Source organism: Callionymus lyra, chromosome 13 (genome assembly GCF_982586985.1).
Source record: "Callionymus lyra chromosome 13, fCalLyr1.hap1.1, whole genome shotgun sequence".
Lineage (NCBI taxonomy): Eukaryota > Metazoa > Chordata > Actinopteri > Syngnathiformes > Callionymidae > Callionymus > Callionymus lyra.
In genome coordinates, this window is record NC_141830.1 from 8,380,561 (window position 1) to 8,400,193 (window position 19,633).

General features: G+C 37.4%; 1 protein-coding gene across 1 annotated transcript in view; it reads left to right on the forward strand.

Annotated features, from left to right (window-relative positions):
* The window catches only part of rims2a (regulating synaptic membrane exocytosis 2a), a 156,327-nt gene that overhangs the window by 60,838 nt on the left and 75,856 nt on the right, over positions 1 to 19,633 (forward strand). The window contains exon 8 of the mRNA XM_087805331.1: positions 9,698 to 10,632. Coding sequence (XP_087661457.1) covers positions 9,698 to 10,632 — 935 coding nt within the window. The remainder of the gene's footprint in view (positions 1 to 9,697; positions 10,633 to 19,633) is intronic.

A 19,633-nucleotide genomic window follows, 5' to 3' on the forward strand; every position in this document is an offset into this window, starting at 1 on the left:
TTTTAGACTGTTAAAAGGGTTCCACTTGGAAGGAGCGCCTAAGATCGAGGTGCTTTCCTGACACATTCTTAACTGCCTTCGCAGGAGAACCTAAAGATCAGGTTAAAGAAGCTTCGTAAGAAGCTACTAGTGGACTTTGGCGACCCCTGGGTTCAACTACTCCTGTTTCCTTGATATCTGCGAAACACCACAGAGTTATTGATGTTTTTATGTGTAGTTGTTAGGAAGCTCATATAGATGGATGGATGGATAGTGTATTTTTTCATTTGGTTAAAAAATTCCTACGCCCTAGAATGCATCGTTGGTGTATGACCATTGATGAAGCTAAATTTGAGGCGTTCCAAAGAAGATTGTAGCACTTAAGAACTTCTTAACCAATCTTAGGAAACGAGCCATTGGCCATAACATTTTCCAATTTTTTTGTTTTTCAAATTAAGTACAGAAAATGGCACTAATAATGTTGGATGTATGGTTTAACAGTGTGAAACATTGTGGTTCAAATCTAGTCTAAAAGAATATATTAAGTAAGTAGTGTGCGTCTGCTGTACACAGATATACAGTCTGAGGTTTTTGTCTCTGCAGTTTTCTGTCTGCTTCACAACATAAGCTCTTCTAGTTATACGAGTGTCTATAGGAGTCTCGGTGAAGACATTTTCTGTCGGCCGGATGCTTTAAATCCTTCCATGTGGTTACTCTATAATAACATGTCTGGTCACAGATGAGCTCAGATCCCGTGTAGATTATTATGTGTTCTAAAAAAAAAAAAAGCAATAAAAGTTAATTACCCATGGTGCAGCAGTCTTGATTACTAACAGACTCTCAGCACGCCATCAAAGTCTACCTTGGCTCAAAAACTGACAAGACGGCATGTTGAAAGTGTTAATCCAACATTGATGAGAAATGTTGGTACAAACAAAAAAGTGAATTTTTCCATTTTTTTTTTCCGCCCTCAAACCTTGCAGTGTCGCAAGAGAGCAGGCGTTCCTCACTCGTAGTTTATCTTAATGGCATGCTCTGTTGGGGCTTGGCCTACATAGAAAGCCGGCAGCACCTCTTCTTAAAAAGGAGTTCGCGCAGACGTTGCAGTGTGGAAGATGTATTAGCTCGACACAGTATAAACATAGCATGGACACACACACACACACACTTATTTTACTCGCTCATAGATAGAAGTCGGTATTCTCGCGGCCAATTAGTGAAGACACTCAAAGCGCCGTGACAGCCGTGCTGATGAATGACTCCACGACTCCGTGTTCTGGACGAAACTTTCCACATAGTAGAGAAGTGACGGGAGTGTGACGGCCATTTGTTACGCCAGCCGTTGGTGACAGTAGGGGCTATTTTTGGTAGTATCAACAAACTGAATTTCGAACGATAATATTTGTGCAATAAACGTGCGATAACGCGTTTGTCGATGGCAGCGGGTTTATATTACGGAGGTGGTGTGAGTCACGCTGATGAGAATGTTCCGGGTGAGGCAAGGTTAAAGTATTTCTTGTCGAGAGAGGTTGTTCTGTGTATGTCAGGAAATGTTTTTTGCCTGGCGCGAGTCCAGCCTTTATGGATGCCATTGATTGGAATTTCCTATGATGAAGTACTTCTCCAACCTTTTGACAAGTTCTACACTTTATGACATTGCTTTTGTGAACACAATCCTGATCTTTACTTTGAGCAAATGATCTTTTTTTTTTAGATACAGTTGTGGGTCCCAGTTGGAATATTTGCTTTTCCAGATCTTGCCGTTTAAGGAATTCCGAGTGTTCTTCATTACTGGATTTACTTTCCAACACTTTTTGAAAAAGGCTATTTTGTCATTTTAGGGAAAGCCGAGAAAGTCCAGTTAAGAGAATGCAACCTGGCCCTATAGTTCAATTTCTGCGTCAACTAGTTTCAAATTTGGAATTTTAATAGTTTATTTAAAATGTTCCAAAGTTCACTTCTCCAAAAATTAACCCATAGTTCATAGTATAACCACAGACAGCTACTGTTTTATCGGTTTTATAATAAATTTAAATGTTTTTGGTCAGATAAATTATTGGATTTATGTTCGATTTCATCGCCATATCAGAATCAGAAAACACTCATTGCTTTTAGTTTTTAAAAACACACAATTGTAATTGTATGTTGTGGAATACAGTGTAGAAGATAATGAATGAAATAAATAAAAATAAATGAGATGAATAAAATATAAATATTTAGGTGACTTGTGCATTAAGGTGGGCTTACAGAAATTTGCCTAAAATATAAATTAATTTATTGAACGATAGTTCATGGCACAAAACTGCTCTTGAAACAATATAAAATTGAGACATTATTTTCTTCTAAAAATCTGTTCCTTAGGAAATGTTAGTAGTCGAGCCCTTCTGTTAATACTGTTATAATCTGCTTTAATTGGTGGTTTAATAAAGTATTCCGCCTAGAAAAAGAAACAAATATGCACCTACCTTATTGGGTCTTAAAGGGTAACCAGTTGAATAAAACAATAAAAAACACTATATTTGTTCCAATAATTCAATAAAAAATATTTGTTTTTGTGTAGGATGACACTACATAGTTTTAATAGAAGGTTTATTAGCTTAAGTACCATGATGGTCAGGAATTCTTTGAGGGTTGATTGGGAAGGAAATATAAAAGATGCATTTATGGACTTGGTGGTATTAGTTGTCCTGGTTAACCCACAAATAGCAGGTGTTTCCTTGCTTTGTGAGGGTCTCCACAACTTGCAGGACAGGGGCATACCACGCTACAGACCACTCAAGACCACCTAAGCCAGACCAAGACTTTTTAAGATCCTGACCAAGAATTTAAACCATTACTTGTTTTTTTTTTATTTCGAAAAATGTGTTTTTTCATTAAGACCAACGATGATGATCCAGCAGAGGTGAGCCACTCGTTCCGCCTCGAAACGTCTTTTCTTCTGGGCTGTTTTTCAAGACCGGGCGAGACCAACAAGATCCTTAAATGTAAAGACTTACGGTGGGAACAGACCGTCAGGTTCATCTCATTGACAGACTAATGGTGTGAATTAGAGTCACCCATTAATGGTTCTGGGCTGTGGGAGGAAACCAAAGCGAAGTAGGGCTAACACGGCGAGACCATTCAAACCCCACCTTAAGCTGGACGCACTGATTTCTACTGCCTTCGCATCAACAAGGTCATATACTGGAGGTTTAGCTTTTGCTCATGCCAGTGGCAGCTGTCACATGACCAGGATTTAATCCTAAAACTAGGCTCGCTGTCACAGATTTAGAGATCCGAGTTGAGTTGTAACCGTTATTCTTTCGTTGCTGCCATTGTAAAGGTGCTAGACTTTGTGACTTCTAGACGGGACGCAGGGAGGAGATGCATTTCTTATCCTGAAGTTCTCCTCCGACGGGCCGACCGAGGCATAATGATGCTGCATCTGTAAATGGACCGTTGCAGACGTTTCCTCTCCTCTCTGATTGGATGAATCGGGCACATTCAGCCTTGTTTTCTGCTGCTGCTTCCTCCCTTGTTATCCTATTTCAATAGAGACCAGTTTCAGGATGTATCGTCGTCATTAGCGGTCCAGATTCCCTCTTAAGGCAAGAGCTTTGAAACGTACATTTGTTCTAATTTCCAGCGTGTTGTCTGCGAAAGAGGAGGTGCCACCATCCCTCCGGGTCACTGTTGCATTTTCCTTCGGTTGCTTTTGGCTTTTTTTTTTTCCGTATAATGCTTTTGCGACGGGGCGGTGGAGGTTAAAGCCTTTTAAATGTTTGCTGCTGGGACCTGCAAGATTGTGTGAAGTCAGAGCAGAAAGAAGTTAAATACTGGAACCAGAAGGAAGGAGACGCAAAGTAAGACCATAAACCTGTCGGACATGCTATGCTAATCTTTGCTAATGTCTCGAACCCAGACTTATTTGTTTATTTTTTAGTTCTCTAAACCATTTAAAAAATGATTTACAGGTTACACCATTTACTGTGGAGGTACCATGTTCACTTCTAACAACTTTTTCAAAGCTAACGTATGACCAGTGTTACTTTACAATAGTAACTTAGTTACTTCTTTCAAAAGTAACTCGATTACTTGAAGAGAAAATTGTGGGAAAGTTACTCTTTGTAACACAAGGATGAAGGCACATTTTCAAGTGTTTGGGCCAGTGTAAGTTTGGATTAACAATTCAGACAAAAGGTAAGAACAGAAAATAAACAAATAAAACAAAATACATAAGTGGTGCACAGATCAGAATTTTTGTGTGACAATTTTTGAGGGTTTTAACAGGCCGTTACTTGGATACTTAAACACACAAAAGTCACTGTTTGTTAATTTTCCTGTTGATAATGTGACCCTATTAAATAAATACAATACAAATAAACAGTATATAAAAAAACAGCAACCTTTAAAGGACAATAACAAACAAAACCGAAAGTGTTAAATAAAATAAATAACTTGTAAAATAGAAAAGTGCATACAACAGCGAACTAATAAAACTATATAAAGTTCACTAAACTCATCATTTCTGTCTCATATGCTGACAAACAGAACGTTGTGTTTCGTCTGTGTTAATGTTTTCATTGAAGTGGATGTAGTTTTAAAATACCATACTTTCTTGAACACACCATAGTAAAATCCCATTGGCTTTGAATGCATCATTGATTGTCAAAGAGGTGCAAAGAAAGTTATCATACGTCAAATTTCTTCCAGTCTTTACCACCATTCATTGTTCAAAGTATAATAAAATATACTTCTATTCATAAGCATGCATGGATTTAAAGAATAAAAACATCAGCCCACGCGGGTCTCGAAGCATTAACCTCTTGCACGACTCTCTCTGTTGCTCTAATTGAACGATGCTGTTAAAATCACATATTTTAACAGCCATTTTAACAAATTCTCATTCAATCTGCCTTTCCATGCTGACCACTGAATCTCGTCTAAAAAAAACAGTTTACCTCTCACTTTTATATTCGTTTGTATCGCCAATATCTTTAGTGAAAAACAAGAATACATTAAAAAACAAAGCCTACACTGGTTTCTATTATGTCAGGCATGTCAGGTCACATTTAATCTCTGAAGGTCCTACTTTTTAATCTTTCAAAGCCAATCGTGTAATCCCTCGATTTTGGTGACGCTTGAATTTGCTCCATTATTTTCCATTTTGTTTTTACCTCGATACATGATACAGTCAAAGGCTGCTTTTTAGATTTAGTTGTCCATTGTTTTTGTGCAGCTTTCAAGTAGCAAAGGCCTCCTTGCAAACTCACTGAATACCGTCTGAGAAGCTCTTCAGAATGATCTTGCATGTGACCTGTAAGTAAATAATATAGTGTTTATTTCAATCATATCTCGTCCATCACATCCGTTTCTGTAACTTTGTATTACCTTATGTTGTATTCCTTACCCTTGTTTATTTTAAAGAGCAACTAATGTGTTGATTTTAGTGTGTCTTCCATAGATGTTGGACTCTATTCTATCATCAGTATGTGTCTGTTTTTTCAAAACTCTCTTTTCATTTAAATATTTACATTAGAAAATGTCCTTAAGCTCCGCCCACTAAAAACACTTTTCTGGAGATGAAATCTTGTTTACCATAACCACACCCACTCTGCTGTGATTGGTCAATTATTGAGGTTTTTTTCACCGTGCGTCATCAATCCTGGAAGTCTCCACTTTCAAGGGACTTGTTGTATAAACAAAGTGGGGCGTGATTACAGCTGGCTGGAGAAGGAGTGAAGCCATTATTACGTCATTATTACGTGGAAAAATATTAATGGGAGTTTGGGAAATGTTTATAAAGAGTGCCAGCAGGGATTTCTGCTCATCCTCATGTCGACTAATGGTTGGGATTATTTGTAGAGTAATCCGTTCCTTTTTAGAGTTATAGGCAAAAATGTTTGTTCATTTTATTGTAGCGACTGGAGCTCAGTTGTCTTCGTCTTCATCTTCGATTCATATTCAAACGCCTCCATACTGCTCGTCTGTTATCTTGTATTGAAGCCTAGAAATAAGGAATTAATCCGGAAAAAACTTAAATACGTCTGTGTATTTTAAATTTGTTTCTAGCGGAAGTTATCAGTCTTTCAGTTCCTGTCTGACGTGTTTTCTTAAGACAAATTGCAAGTACAGATTGTGAGAGATTGTTGACCGCTAATGGCCTAGCATCTGGCCCAGCAGCGTCGGCTATAAACAAGTTAAAATATAGACTCATAACAAGTTTTTTTTAACAATTCCTTGTCATTAGAGGGACGAAATAGGCGACAAGTATGGAGGTATTTGAATGTTTTTTAAGTGTCTTTTCGAAGGAAGATGAAGAGCTCCAGTTGTGTCATATGCATGGACATTGTGGCCTATAACTAAATTACTAAAAAGGAATGGATTACTCTTACGACAAAAGGTTGAATTGAAAGTTTTAATTTTGGGTCTTAAACGTGGGTTGCATTTGGTTTCATTTATTTATTATATTCAAATAAATCGAGTAATAAATGAAAAGCAAATATAAGTACAAAGTCCATGTATGAACAGAACAAATGGTGGTCATAATCAAACGCTCATACTCAAAACAGTAGGGGGCAGTAGTGGCAAAACCAGGAGAGAAAAAGAATCAAAACAATAAAAAATAGATATATTTCTTAGACTTTCATTAAGGGAGAAAATCTGGTCAAATCATAAAAAAGATGTGCAACATAGAAATTAATGGGTAGAGTTCTGATCTTGTACCGGGATCTGAATGCGTAGGTTTTGTGTGGATTTCTCTGGAACTGAAGAAAAAGATGTATAATGTATAATGCAAATTGTAAGATCAAGGAAACCACATCAGCCCTATTATCTCTCGGAGCAATAGGGAAAAAAAAACGCTCGCTGCAAAAACCCAGTGCAGCGCCACCACTCTTTCTCGACTGAGGGCGTGTGTGTCGCCTAAAGCCTCGGCACCATGATAGTGATGATACAGATGCTGTTAGCAATCCAGTTAGCTTCGCAGGACGAGTCTGTTTGGACAGGAAAGAACGCACCAGGCTAAGTGAGAGCACAGGAAACGTGACAAGGCGCCGGAGCTCGTCAAAGGGCAGTTTGTTATCGTGCATGTACAGTGTGTGTTCGGGTGTACTGGGTGTAATATTTCAAGATCCCCGAGGAGGCATTAGCCTTGAAGCGCCGTTACAGACTTTGAGCCTAAGTGAAGCTTATCTAAGGCAGTGGAACACCAGCGCTCATATAACACACTCCTCTCTGATCATCAACTCTGAGAGCTGTTTCTTATTTTCCTCACGCACACATGCCACTCCTTATTTTCTTACACTTTCTTCTTTCCCACTGGCTTTGGATTTGTGAATGAAGCGTCGGTGTCCAGGAGTGCTCATGAATAATGCGACGACACAACTGCACCGGGCTGTCTTGATGCTTGAGTCCATATTAAAACATGGCTTTAGACCAGTGCATAGGTTTACCCCCCGAAAAACGTTGAGTCTTTTCCTGCTATTAGTTTGTACGTATGAGTTTGAAACTAGAATATTTAAAAAAAGAAGTGATGCACAATACTTGAAAAAAACACGTGGCCTGGGGGCCACAACCGGCCCACCAATTCATTTTAATGCCTGCCAGTTGGTCTGCTTAAATAAAAGTAGATTAATGTTGATTTTCGGACATATAAATATATGAGTGTTAAATAAAAGATAAGGACCATGGATTATGAACGTCAACAACAATACAGAGGCTTTCAATGATAGTAAAAATTGTTTTGAAAGAATCTTCTCATGAGTGTTTGATTGAGGAGGACAAACCGGAGTTAATCTGTATACATTGCAAATAAATATAATTTGAATTCTAAGATCACAATTCCTGTTTATATAAACTCTAGGTTGTTTATCAAAATGTAGATTGTTCAAGCTGCTAGTTGGTTTCCTTTATTTATTTTTTGTAAATATATATTAAGAATTCCCCCATTTGTTTAGAATCTGTTTTGAATCCTAGCTTTGGATCTCACATAGTGATACATTCTGTGGATTGGGTACTTCAAGGAATCAAAGATTTAATTTTTCTAATTCTATTCACCAAGTATGTAACAACATGACAGCAATATGAGAGCATGAGAAACAATAAAAAAACAACACATAAATAATAATACTTCTTAGTACTATAATAAATACAATTACAATATTATTTAATATGAGGTATTCTTTTCTGTCTGATAATAGGTGGCGTACTGTTGTGTAGTAACTTCTTCAGTTCCTGTTTCAGATGCATTTTAAAGAAAACGCTCATTTTCTGTTGTATTTCAACAAGTTTAACTGTTGAAAGCCAAAGAGAAAAATAACAATTTAGAGAGTTGGATCCATACATTTTTGTTCACTTATTTTATTTTCCCTTTTTATCTTTTTAATGTTTTAATGATTCATGATCGCGGGTGATTTTTGGAAAGAAGAAGGTTAAGTGTATCATTCCTGCATGTGTTTCAGTGGACTGGGTAGACATGAGGTTTTGACAGCTGCACCTTCGCTGTGCAGGTCATGGTGAAGCCGGTGCAGTATTTCAACCTGAGACTCGGTGGAGAAACACTGAAGTGTACTGAAGCGGTTTGAAGCTTCACGTCTGACTGACAATTCCACCTCGGCACTCGCATGTACTTTAAACTCACAAAAGTGTGTTGAGTTAATGAAGCGGTGTCACCACACAAAGCTGGTCCAAACTTAAAGAAGCCATGAACGTTTCATCATTTTATTATCCAAACCTACCAATTTGTAAAGGTTTGAGCGATAGAGCGTTCTTTCCTGCAACCGACCAAAATGCCTGGTAGTACCTGGTAGTACTTCATTTGTAGGTGCCAATTTTTGGGACACACGCATGATCATGTATTTATTTATTTATATATATATATATATATATATATATATATATATATATATATACTTTTCTAACTTCGATATCATTTGGAATTTTCTTCCAAATTGTTGTGTATATATATATATATATACATATGTGTATATATATATATATATATATATTAAAGGCATTGGAAATAGTAGTTTAGTAGTAGTTTATTGCATTGTTCTTTTACACTTAAATTAGTTTGAATATATTGGAGTTGAAACTTTCCAAAGCTGAAATATGAAATATCGTTTTCTTTCTGTTAGAATATAGTATTCTTCAGGAGATTGTATTTCATTTTTTTTCAATTGATACAACTTGGTCCGTGTAAAACAAGAGTGCGTCTATTTATTATGTCTACTAACCTGATAAAACATTCAAGTAGAAAAAGGAAACTGGGGGCTGGAGTCTAACCCACTTTCTTTGGGAGATAGGCGGGGGACACCCTGGACAGGATGCTAGTCCGTCGCAGGACACACAAAGACACACAACCATTCAAGCACACACCCTCATGCCAATAGTGAATTTCCTCAAGTTCCCAATAAACCTATTTTTTTGAACTGTGGGAGGAAACCGGAGTAAACCCAGGCAATACAGGGAGAACATACAAACTCCACACAGAAAGGTCACGACCTAGACTAACAACAAATAAAAATTCAGGGGCTGGAGAAAAGAGCAATTTTCTTTGTGTTGAAATCCGACCATAATGTGTAGACCAGCATTTTTGGCTCATTTATTTGTTTTTGTGTACTCGTGTGCCATGACATCTGAAGTTTACAACTTGAGGAATAGAAAAGTACTGTATCCTCTTGGATGGATTTCGTGTTTTGACTGATCAATATTGATCTGTTGTGTTTGTGTCTTGTAGAAAAAGAAGCCCGTCAGCATCCAGGGATCCAAACCAAAAATACAACCAAAGGGAGGGGGGCGACCAATATGCCCGGACGGACGGCGGCATGCCCAGATCACCGTCAGACTACGGGGATGGGGACCCTCGGCGGGCTCCGCGGGACCCACACATGTACCCAGACCGGGACGCAGCTCGGATGGGCTATCGGGACCGAAGGGGACCTGGACGCTGGCACTCCCAGGAATACCCTCTGGATCAGGACTTAGACGGACCACCTAGTGAGTATGACCTCCAGCGGCAACGCCAGGAAGAGTTCCAGGCCCGCTACCGAAGTGACCCCAACCTGGCGCGCTACCCCGTCAAGCCACAGCCGTACGAGGAGCAGATGAGGATGCACGCGGAGGTGGGCCGCCTCAGGCACGAACGCCGGCATAGCGATGTATCGCTAGCGTACACGGAACAGGACGAGCCCAGTCCTGTCCGGCTATCACGTCAACACCTCACGGAGCGTCGACCGCCCATGGTGGGACAGCGCTCGTATTCGGTCGACCGCTCCTCTCCGGTGCCGATGGGCCCCGGCCTGGGCGGCCACAGAAGTTCCAACCACAGTCCCCCGACGCCACACCGTAGCCCGGTGCTGGGCGACCGGTCCGGCGACCTGCGGCGAGGAGACATGGGAAGCGGGGATCCCATGAGAAGGCACCACCTGGACCCCAGCTCGGCGGTCCGCAAGACCAAGAGGGAGAAGATGGAGAGCATGCTGAGGAACGACTCGCTGAGCTCGGACCAGTCGGAGTCGGTGCGGCCCCCGCCTCCCAAGCCCCATAAAACCAAAAAGGGAGGGAAGATGAGGCAGGTGTCGCTGAGCAGCTCGGAGGAGGAGCTGGCGACCACGCCGGAGTACACCAGCTGCGAGGATGTCGAGATTGAGAGTGAGTCAGTCAGCGAGAAAGGTACGTCGACCGACACCACGGCCATTTTCCAACCACCTTCTTGTCGTATTCTGTGACTTAACAAACTATTATTGTCTTTAGCAGCTACTGATTTAGGTACATCTGATCGAGCCGCTGTTGTTCTCATTTAATTCATCTATTTTATGCATATGTTTGTGGATTGAAGCGCATTATTGTTACTCAGTTAGTAAGACATTCGATCAAGGCAACAGGGTTCGATTTGTAAACTCAAAATATGGACCTATAAATATACCAAAAGAACCAAAATGGAAAAAAGTACAAAAAGTAAAATGCATTAAAAAAAAGTTTTTTTACCTAATTGAAAAATCTGTTATCTTCTCTACTTCTATTGATTACAATCTCTCAGTTTTTTCGTATTCACTCTCTTGGAAATGTTAAATGGAAGCTCCAATGGAATCCCATTCACATTTATATCAAAATATATATAATATAATTTCTCTTTATAATTGTTTTAAATATAGTGTCTCAAAAATAGTCCAATCAATGTATATTACAGATAAAATGTTTTATTCTACAAATTAACAGTGAAAAATCTTGTTTATACATTTTTATATCAAATTCATGTTGCTTTCCAATTTGACTTTGTTATATGCTGCTTTCCTGAAAGAAATAAAAAAAGATTAATTCTTTATTGAGCCAGAAAATACGTTTATTGTGGAAGTATGTAAATCTTCGACATTTAAATAAAAAAATACATATAAATATATATATCTGATATTATTGAAATTTATTGAAATGGCATTTGTCATTTAATTATAACAATTTTTTATTTTTATTTAATTGAACACGGTCGTTCAGTTTCCATGCAACCCACGTTTTCCATTGTGACAAATCAACCAAAAAATGTAATATAAATATTTTCTATGAATAAGTTTTGATATGATTTCAATGTTTATATTTGGCCCCCGATTGTGTTCACCTAATCAAAAGGGCCCTCATCGAAAAAAAACCTTCGACCCCCTCCTGCTAAACTTTAACTTAAATCGTCTTTTAATGATGTACGTTATAAGATTTCTCAGTTTTTTAGGATTAAAAAAAACCCTGTTGCCTTGACTTCTATTTAAAAACTTGCTTTATATGAACACGTGCTTGTTTTGAATTGATGTTGCAATGTCATCTCTGACTTTTTTCTTGCCAGCTACCTTTTTTATTTCGACAGGAGGACGTCTGTAAACTTCAGCTAATGGCGTGAAATGTTTGTGTGTTGGGCTGTGTTTTGAGGTAGAAGTCATGGCTGCTCCTGACGCCCTCTCTGGTTTCTGGTTCAGCTGTTATGTGCGACCAATTTCTTTTTACATAATGAGAGAGAAGGGATAACCTTTCCAGTGTACGTACAGTTTATGCAGTACGAGCTCATGTACGGGGTTAAGAAAGCGGTTGTTATAGTTGTGTTAGACTGGGAAATAAGAAGGTAAAATGTAACATTAACTCTTTCTATTGTCGTTGGAATTTTTTTTAAATTTAAGCTATTATTTATGTTTGGTTTATTAATATTGAAGCTTGTAAATAAACATAATTTCAATGTATAAAATATCTTTGAATGTCCCCTAGAAATTTAAGCCAGTGTTCAGAGAAAAATAAACCAAAATATGTTATTTATAATATCTAGGTAAATAAACAAGCTATATGTTTGTATGTATATATACATAAAAAATGATATGTTTATTTTAATAAGAGAAGAAAAGTTAATTTCGTATTTATTGCAGGTCATGTTTGTCTGTCTGGTACGTCTTAGTACGAATCCAAATCAATGGAAGCTTATACACGATAATTACCTAATAATTAACACAATCGGTCCGGTGTCAATCAAAGTCCCACTGTTTAAGAATCTTGTCAAATGGCGGTGGAGATTTTAATTTAGCCTGTAGTCATTAGCTTCATTGTCACGAAGCATCAAGAAAGGAAAGCATCAGGTGTTTCCAGGATCATCATCTCGGGGGTAATAAACCAATATTGTCTGTAAAACAGTGGAAGTGACTGAATTAAAAGGAAGGTGGTGCAGGATCAACATCAAAAAGTGGTTGTTTAGCCCCCCGACGGTTCCGCCCGGGTGACAGTTGTCGTAATTGCAAATTGATTTTCCTGTCAGGTCGGTAATTACAAAGGCCTTTTACTTCAGATATGCTAAACACACTAAAAAAGAAAAGGAGATGCGGCTCAGAAATGGAGACGTGAAAGAAAGCCTGGCTGGAAGTACAGTCGCTCAGTTCCCCCCCCAGAGACCGTCTCGACACCTGCCACATGCCCGCGATGTTTAATCTTGGTGAGAGAGCAGGAATTCAGTGGATCTGCTCCGTTATGTAACTGTTCTGCTCAGTAAAAGGCCACGGCCCAGCAGCGGCGACTGCATTATTGATGTGGGAGATTCCAGGTTTGCTGAAGAACAAAAATAGGAAGGAAAAAAAAGGAGGGTCAGAGTTTCTGTTGTTCCGGTCTGCCTCCTCCAGGTCTGCGTCTGTTAGAAGAAAGAAACGTCTGAAGTGGAGTTTAAACGCTTTAATGTTCTTGTTTTAATGGTCAAAGTTATGCATTTAAATAATGAAATTAAAGTAACATTTAAAAATGATATTACACTGATATTGATGCCTTCAAATTGGACCCCAAAACCTCAAATTGTACGCATTTTTTAAGAGTTTTTGGTGTTGTTTATAGCTCAGATGCCTTCATGGAACTCAAAATATATTGTCACTTTTCTTTACAACTTAATTATTTTTTTTATATTAAAAAAATATTCCTAAAAATAGTTTCAATCAAGATGTCTATATCCGCAGTGGTAAGAAATTATGATATTTATTTGGATTTATTTTAGAGATACAATGTTTTATTCTACAAATTATACACTTTTTTAAATTTACATTTGTCTGTTTAATTCAAATTGCATCTATGAATTTAACTTTGTCTGGGAGTCGTCTGTCAGTTTAATGGGCACCTAATTTTGATGATTTAATTGTCTCTTAAATTGTTCAAGGACCTCTATTATACTCATCGCTATGTTTCTTTTTGCACAAAACTCTCATTTAATAAAGATATTTACATTACAAAATATGCTTAAGCCCCACCCACTTAAAATACGCTGTTTTGGCTGAGAAGAAATCTCGTCCGAGCAACCACGCCCACTCTGCTCTGATTGGTCATAAAAATCGAGTTGCATTCAAGGACTCACGTAATTTTCAAACTCACCCCTAAAACTTTACGTTTTGTATATTAAAAACGAATAATAAAAATAAGGTTTGCTGCTTAATGTACACGTTACAAAAAACACCTAAAGGCAGAAGTAACTCTCACCATGTTTACATAAATATTTATTTGGTTTCACGATTACCATGTAGATACTTAACTGATTTAGGGCTTCTAGGGGAGGACACCTCCACCAGACTGATGTCAGAATGTTTAATTTAAACCGTGATCTCGTTTGGCGAGATTTCAGACGGGAGAGAACTTTATATATTAATAATTTCAAAACGGAGCAACGTCATGATGAATGAACTACTGCATTTTGAAGACTTCAACATTTACAACATATGAATTAGTCAGGAGAGTTGGGTTTTCACATTATGTTCACTTTAAAGAACACTGTATATACTGCAGTATCTTCTTGGAAGCTGAATACATTTTAAACCTTACTGCAAATTTAATTGTAACAAGTTGTTTATTTGAACAGCAATTACTAAACAACAGAACTTAGTTCGAGGCACTTATTACCGCACCCACTTTACTTATGGCCCCAACAAAACAGTGAACTCCCATGATGCCTTTCCACACACTCTACTTCTTTAAAGCCGATTGGTCGTTACAGTAGTGTATTTAAAATGATATGACTGTTTTGTCAAAAGTGATTGTTTGGCTGGGCGGCAAAGCATCACAGGAGCTGTTAGTTAGGGCGGTTAAGAGGGATGGCTTTGAGAGTCTGTTGACTTTGCCAGTTCATGTAAATGTTGTTTAAAATCATGTTTTTTATTTGAACCTTAATCCATGCGTTTTTGTCTTCTCGTTTAGACTATTGTAACAGTTTATTTTCTTGTCTAAACAAGAAGGGGATGTCTCGCCTGCAGTTTACACAAAACTCTGCAGCGAGAATTCTGAGCCGCTCTAGTAGAAGAACTCACATTTCTCCGATCCTTAAAACTCTTCACTGGCTTCCAGTTTCTTTCAGGATCATTTTTAAAATCCTGGTTCTTACTTTCAGATCTATTCATGGTCAGGCTCCTCCTTACATCACTGATCTGATCCAGACTTACACCCCAGCTCGGGCTCTGAGGTCTGTGGATCAGAATCTACTGATGGTTCCTGAACACACTTCCTAAGCTTTGGAACGATCTTCCTCTCCCTCTGCATTTGATGGATCTACTGACTCCTTCAAGAAACATATTAAGACATTCTTATTTTGTGTTTGCCTTATGTGTTTTGGCCTTTTAAAGTATACAGTTACAACTGTGTATTTTTTTTTGATTGTTAAATCGCTTTGTAACCCTGGTCTAGAAAGGCGCTCTACAGATAACCTTTACTTACTTACTTGGGCACCTACTTTAGCGTATTCATTAGTAGTTTCATGTACTTAAAATGTTAACATGTATTTAAATAGTGAAAAATCAGAATTGTGATAAACAAGGGACCATTTTTTTTATGCATTCATCGCCACACTTTTTGTGTGTTGGATTTAAAAGTACTTCATATTTTTTAAACACAACTGTCAATTTGATAATTAAAAAAAAAAAACATGCTGTTATACATGAATATAAATGCTGCTGCCAGTGTTAGCCGTTACATGCCAGACGTCCTTAAGCGTGTTCTTACGAGGCAGAGCCGGATATAGACCGATGAAAGTACATGGCGAGGAGGAGCCAACAGCAGAAGGGGTGTGCCAGCAGTAATGGGCCTCAGTCTTGTCTGAGAAGGCTTGAGCCTGATTTACCATGATAGTCCTCTCTCTGTGTTTTCCTCTTTATTGATTCCTCTGACATGCAGTCGCACAATAGTGCCGAACAGACAGAAAACGGAGAATCTGCCCGGCTAACTACAGCGGAGAGCGATTATGTAGCGACAGCTTAACGTACACTCTCATTAATGGAGCTTCTTGTAAATCGTTTGCTTTGATGGTGACTTTAGTAGAATTTAGTCCTAGGCTTTTTGAATTCCGCTTTCACGGATTCCATCTATTTTTTTTTTTTTTGTTCAGCCCCCCCCGCACATGTCCAGCATTGTTTCAAAAGGCGGCTTTTGTTTCCGCTTTTGGCCCCTCGATTTGTAGTAAAAACAGCATCAATAATTAATGATCCAATTAATAGTTTACACTGGTTTTTATTGAGCTGTCAGAGTGATGGAGAGCCTGCCGGTGGTGAACTCCGCCGGTGCCTGCACTCTTGCCTTTGCCCTGAATCAGCATTTCGTTGGGGCCGTGGAGTCGGGGCGAAGCGGCAGGGCCCGGCGCAGACTGCTGATGCGCACAATTTATGGCCGTGATGAGTTTCCTGCTCGCTGGGAGAAAAAAAAGAAAAATCACACACACACATACACACACACACACACAGTGCCTATAGCTGTGGGGTTCAGTGCCCGATCGTGCCACTGTTAATAAACCTCCCGGACAGAAACGAGGGCGTGGCTGGACCAGATTCAGTGTTGGATTGATAAAAACAATATCATCACATTCAGATATCCATAGGGTTGAATAGAAATATGTTTTATGCAGGCGTAAATTGGCCAGAATTTGTCGATACGATACGTATCCCGATACAGTTGCAACAATACGAGACATTGTGATACTGTAGTAACAAGGAAATATTTGTAATATTGTCGAGTACTTGACTCTGGTGTTGCAGAATTTACAGACCGCAAGACTCTTGACGAGGTCGTGACTGATTTAATTTGTTTTGAAACCGAAATATGTCCAAACGTCAGCTTTAAAAGCTGCTGGATTCGATTGTATCCTCTCGTTCTCAGTTATCTCTGGGACCTTGCGGGATCTTTCAGGTTGCCTTGAGCTGTGGAGGACGTAATGACTGACTCTAGTGGCTGGAAGTTTAATTGCAACACGAAAATAAACAAACGCGGATTATTTCAGAATCTTGCATCTTAATTTCAATTTTAAAAAATGCAATTATTTCATTTTAAACACACTTTATATAACTGATAACCATAATAAGAACTATGATAAAAATAAAATGTGGTTTTAAAACCGAATGTATACATACAGTATGCATGTATATATATATATATATGTATGTATGTATGTATACAGTATAAATATGTATGTATACAGTATATATGTACTGTATATGTATTTATACAGGATATATTTGTATATTTATATATATATGTTTATATATATGTATGTATGTATGTGTATATATGTATGTATGTGTATATATGTATGTATATACTGTATGTATGTATGTGTGTATACTTATTTATGTTAAAAAAAAAAATCATAGTAGTGTAGGTATCTGGAAAAAAAATTGCAATACATCGCTGTATCGATATTCTCTAACACCCCTACTCGAAAAAAAACAAAACAACTTTTGACTCGCATTAAAGGAGTGACTGCGACACTGATCCGTGCTCTGGTGTCCAGAGAGGAGCAGCTGGGCGGCAAAGTGGCTAATGACTGTTGTCAGCTGTTACTTAGAGGGCCGCAGAGGGCAAAGTCTGTCTGGGGACGCCCATAATGTTTTATCACCATTCATAAGTGTGTACAGTAAGTAGCTTTACCTCTACCCGAGACTGATGGATGTGTAGGGATAATAGAGGAGGAGGAAACCGATATGTGTGGCCCGGAGTGACCTTGGTACTCGTGTATTAAATCTAACTTTGAAGGTGACTTAAAATTCTTACAGTTTTATTCTGTGAAGCAGTGAAATAATGGCCATAAATGATTAATGATGTTTTAACACATTACTTACAAGTGTTTTTTTCTTTTTTTTAACTTTAAAATCAGGTCACTTTTTGGTTGATAAAAAGAGTCGTCTGTGTCAGTTGTTGTAAACTCCTATTCCTACTTCCATTCCTATTTGTTAGATATATATATATATATATATATTAGATTTTGGTTCCCTAGCTGTTCTTTTAAAGATGCTCTCCACTTCTTACTTTTTTGAGATTTTTTTTAAGTAACCATGAAGATAAAACCAATAACCTATGCAACAAGAACTGTTCCCTTGTTTTGTTAATTTGTACACATGTGGCAACAGAGGTTCCACGACGTTGCAGTTGCAATGTTTTGACACTGAGGGGAGCCAGAAACACCATTTTCAGTCTTACTTTTTGCTGCTTTATGTCTGGTCCATGTGGTCACTTTTGAAGGAAGATTTTAACCATTTTCTGTTTCAAATCTCCTGAAAATGAGAATCACAGTTAGGAAGAAAGATTTGCAATATTCCTTATAACATCGTATGTGTTCCAGTAGGAAAAAAACTCTTATATATAAATACTTATCCTCTAATAGTAGAAACAATTTCAAAAGCGCCTCCAAATAACTTCAAATAAATCACTTGTCATGTTTTATTGTGATGCTGCAACAACCCTGAAGATTCTAAGATGGAAAATGACTTAAACTAAGTTTAAATATAGTAAAATACCAAGAAACCTGGAATCCAACCAATTCTGGAAGCGTTGTGTACTGGAAACTGCCACCACTCTTTGTATCCATTTATTTTTACTCCTCATCTGTAGTGGATTTTTTTTAATACATTGTCTGAACTTACTCATAGTGGCTGTGAACAGGGAAGTGGTTAAATGGATTTGCCTTAGAAATAAAATTAAAAAATACTTTTCTATTAGTTGAAGATCGAGAACTAAAAAAAATTTAATTCACTTTATAAATGTTTCAAATTACAATACTTTTGTCGCCTGTAAAATCATTCACTGAAAACTTTACGTTGAATTTTATTGGATATTAAATATGAAAAAAAGATTAAATGAAACCAAAAATACAAACACTATGAAAGGATTATTGTATTATATGTGTAATGAGCCAAAATCTTCAGACATCCTTGAATTATTTCGTGTCGTCTGTTTGTGTCCAAATGCAATAATAACTTGACTAATGAAACTTCTCTACCATTGTCTATGCAAAAGCCAATATTATGTGACAGGCAAATAAATTATGCTGATCTTCTGTAAGTGCTTGTACATAATACACTGTAAATGTGGGTTGGTCGTCAAATTAGAAAAAAAAAGTTTTTTGTTTCGATTACAATATATGAGTCTACTTTTTGTTAGTATGTTTTAATATTTTAAAATATGTGTATTAGTTAATTTATTTATTTACTAGTGTTTATTTTTTATTACGTGGCAAAAAACATTTTCTTACATTTTTTTAAATAATTATTTATATAAGTTAAGATAAAAACTGAAATATTAAAAGATTGAACATAAAAAAGGATGTAATATAAAAAAAGTTAACAACTATGGTAATAACACAATAATACATTGTGACAGTATGTCACAATGTATTATTGTGAGAATTAGTGCAAAAATGAGTTTATATAAATTTAAAAAAACATACTGTATGTGTGCAGGTGGATTTTAAACAAGTTTTAAACATTAGGTAAGGTAAGGTATAACTTTATTGATCCCTCAGGAGGTCTCCTTCGGGAAATTGTTTTATCTATTCATCTGTAGTATGTAGTATGAATCTATTCATTTAGATCAGTTACTATAAGAGATTTAAAAATATATATATTAAAACATCATTAGTGTTTTATATACTGTAAGAATATAATAATAACATTATAACAAAAACCATGTAACACTTACTAGCAATTACAACAAAATACAGGTGTTGATGTAAGTAAGTAATATATATTTGTAGAGCGCTTTTCTAGACCAGGGTCACAAAGCGCTTCAATACAAAACCCAATAAAATATATACTTAAAAGGTCAAGACACCACGAGACAAATACAGGAGTCTCAGAAAATCAAGGAAAAGCCTTGTGATTTGGTTGTACTGGGATCTAAACTGGAGAGGGTGGATCTCGGCGCT